The sequence below is a fragment of the Silene latifolia genome, chromosome 1 (assembly GCF_048544455.1).
Source record: "Silene latifolia isolate original U9 population chromosome 1, ASM4854445v1, whole genome shotgun sequence".
Lineage (NCBI taxonomy): Eukaryota > Viridiplantae > Streptophyta > Magnoliopsida > Caryophyllales > Caryophyllaceae > Silene > Silene latifolia.
In genome coordinates, this window is record NC_133526.1 from 56,959,463 (window position 1) to 56,961,863 (window position 2,401).

Below are 2,401 nucleotides of genomic sequence, written 5' to 3' on the forward strand. Positions count from 1 at the left end.
AAATACTGTGTGTTCTCATCATTGCATTTCATCCATTGAACTTTAGCTTTTTAATTCAGGAACATGTCCCTGGCCTCATTGAGATCCTTGTAGGATTTTGCAGCAGCTCTTTCCTCATTCTGCAATAAGGCAATCTGAGGATCCTGATGGAGCTTCTTATGAATGTCCTCAAGTAGGAGCTGAGCCACCTTGGCAGTGTTAATTATATCCCCAAATCCCTCTTTATTCAGCTGTCTAAGAGGGTATTTGAGAATTTTTAGCTTCTTAACTACTTGGAAACTCTTGCATCCCCTGATATGTTGCTGCCAAACATCCATGACAATGCTGTGAAACCTCTCATCCTTGCCCCACATATTAAAATATTTGAATCAAGAAGGTTTCCTATTAGTCTCATCCCACAGCCTAATGATGCAGGGGTTGTGATCAAAGAGTCCCTCAGGTAAAAAACAAGCAATACCTGAGGGGCCACTGCCAATCCACAGATCATTAGCTAAAACCCTATCAATTCTGGTAAAAACACGCTTATTCTCTTCTTGTTTGTTGTTCCAAGTAAAATAAGCACCTTGGGTCACAAGGTCATAAAGCCCACAACTATCCACACACTGTTGAAAATCTCTGATCTCAGCTAAAGTCACCTCAGAGCCAATACGTTCCCCAATGTGGAGTACATTGTTAAAGTCCCCCATGAGAAGCCAAGGGCCATGAACAATGGATTTGCACTGGAGAATGGACTGCCACAGACTAGTTCTCTCAGAGTCTTTGTTACATCCATAAACAATGGAGCAGGTCCAAGAGAAGCCAGACTGTAAGTGTTCAACAGAAACATGAATAGCCTGTTTATCCTTCATAATCAGAATTACATGAAACAGACTAGGATCCTAGAGGAGCCAGATCCTGCCACTCTCATGAATGTCATTGTTGTTGAGAAAATTCCACTTATTCCCTAAACCAGCTTGAACAGTATTAATGTTGGTGGTCCTAACTGTGGGATTTATCTGTATGCATCCCTTTAACTTTAAGGATTATAACGAATTTATTGTGATGATAACCAGTCATAAAATAAATTGCATAAACAAAAGTAGAGAATGAAGAAACAACCTTCGGTCCTAGCAAAATCGGCCTAAGAACAATATCGCAATGATATTCACCTATCAGTTGCACCCAAGACGATATGAGATATGCCCTTTGCTTCTTGCTAGAATCGATCCCCGAATTTCAGTAAATTATTTAGGGTTTATCGTTTTTGTGTTTTGATGAGAGGCTAGGTTAGAAAATTAGGTTAGGAAAAATTCCCCTTTTAATCTCCCTTTAACCGTGTAAGGGGAGTGATTAGGGTGAGTTTTTCTTTTTAAATTTTCGGCCCATATATCCGAAAATAAGAGGATATTTCTTCTTATTTTCGGTTTTAGCAACAACCACAAATTAGGATAAAATCCCCTTATTTTTGGTTATTCTAAAATTATATATAATGTGTACATTTTATTAATTGTCATACATGTTGTCCCGTTTTAATAAGTCCATACATAACTGATTGTAGTCGATTTATTAAGTCCGGCCTGACAACATATATTATAACAATCTCATGTAAAATATATTTTAACTATAAATATCGCATATTTATAATTAGCTAATTAAATATAACCAATTACATTTAATTACAAATTAACATATTAATTCGTCCAAGCTAACATTATATACATTAATTAAATATAACATATTATATTCAATTTACGAATTGACAGTTAATTCGTCTCAGCTAATATTATTTAATCGGCATTAAATAATCGTCTCATCAACATGTTGACTAACTGTTTAGTCATATATGGCATCAATGTGATTACATATCCATAATCACATCTCTCAAACACATCCTTTAGGTGTGACTTTTAGGGACCAGTTGATCACCGCCATCTGTATGATAATAACGTCAAACTTTCTAGCAAGCCAACCGTTATTAGGTAATCGTTAATCAACTGATAAAATACGAAGTATACCCTTGTGAACCTGTAAGAGATTTACAAATGTTATCACACTAATTTGTGGAGGACACAGGCTCCAACAAACTCCCACTTGTCCTCACAAGTGTATGCGCGATAACCGATTCTCATATCCTAAAATTTCTCCTATTCAATGTAAAACAATTTGCAAAATCCGTATTCACAAAGATCGTATTTTACAAGTGATCTGTATCAAGAGTGGTTTCCCCGACTAGAGAGTAACTTAACTGATAAACGAATCATCATTCGAGCATGGCCATGCATTTCGCCATTACTCCTCGAGTGGCCCTAAGAAATAACTATATCTGATAAGGGTTGGATATTTTCCTCAACTCGAATCCTGCAGATGTAAGCACAAAGATGAAATGACCCAGAAAAAATCTACTTAGCCTCCAATTACGGCA

The 2,401-nt window shown here is 36.6% G+C and overlaps 1 protein-coding gene across 1 annotated transcript; it reads right to left on the reverse strand.

Moving 5' to 3' along the window:
* Positions 1 to 368: 368 nt before the first annotated feature.
* Positions 369 to 848, reverse strand: LOC141647380 (uncharacterized). Its single transcript, XM_074455530.1, has one exon. It carries the CDS (start codon positions 846 to 848, stop codon positions 369 to 371), a length of 480 nt encoding a protein of 159 aa, XP_074311631.1.
* Between the last annotated feature and the right edge of the window lie 1,553 nt (positions 849 to 2,401).

Coding starts and splice junctions, on each gene's coding strand:
- LOC141647380 (XM_074455530.1), bottom strand. CDS start 848: ATGAAGGATAAACAGGCTATTCATGTTTCTGTTGAACACTTACAGTCT.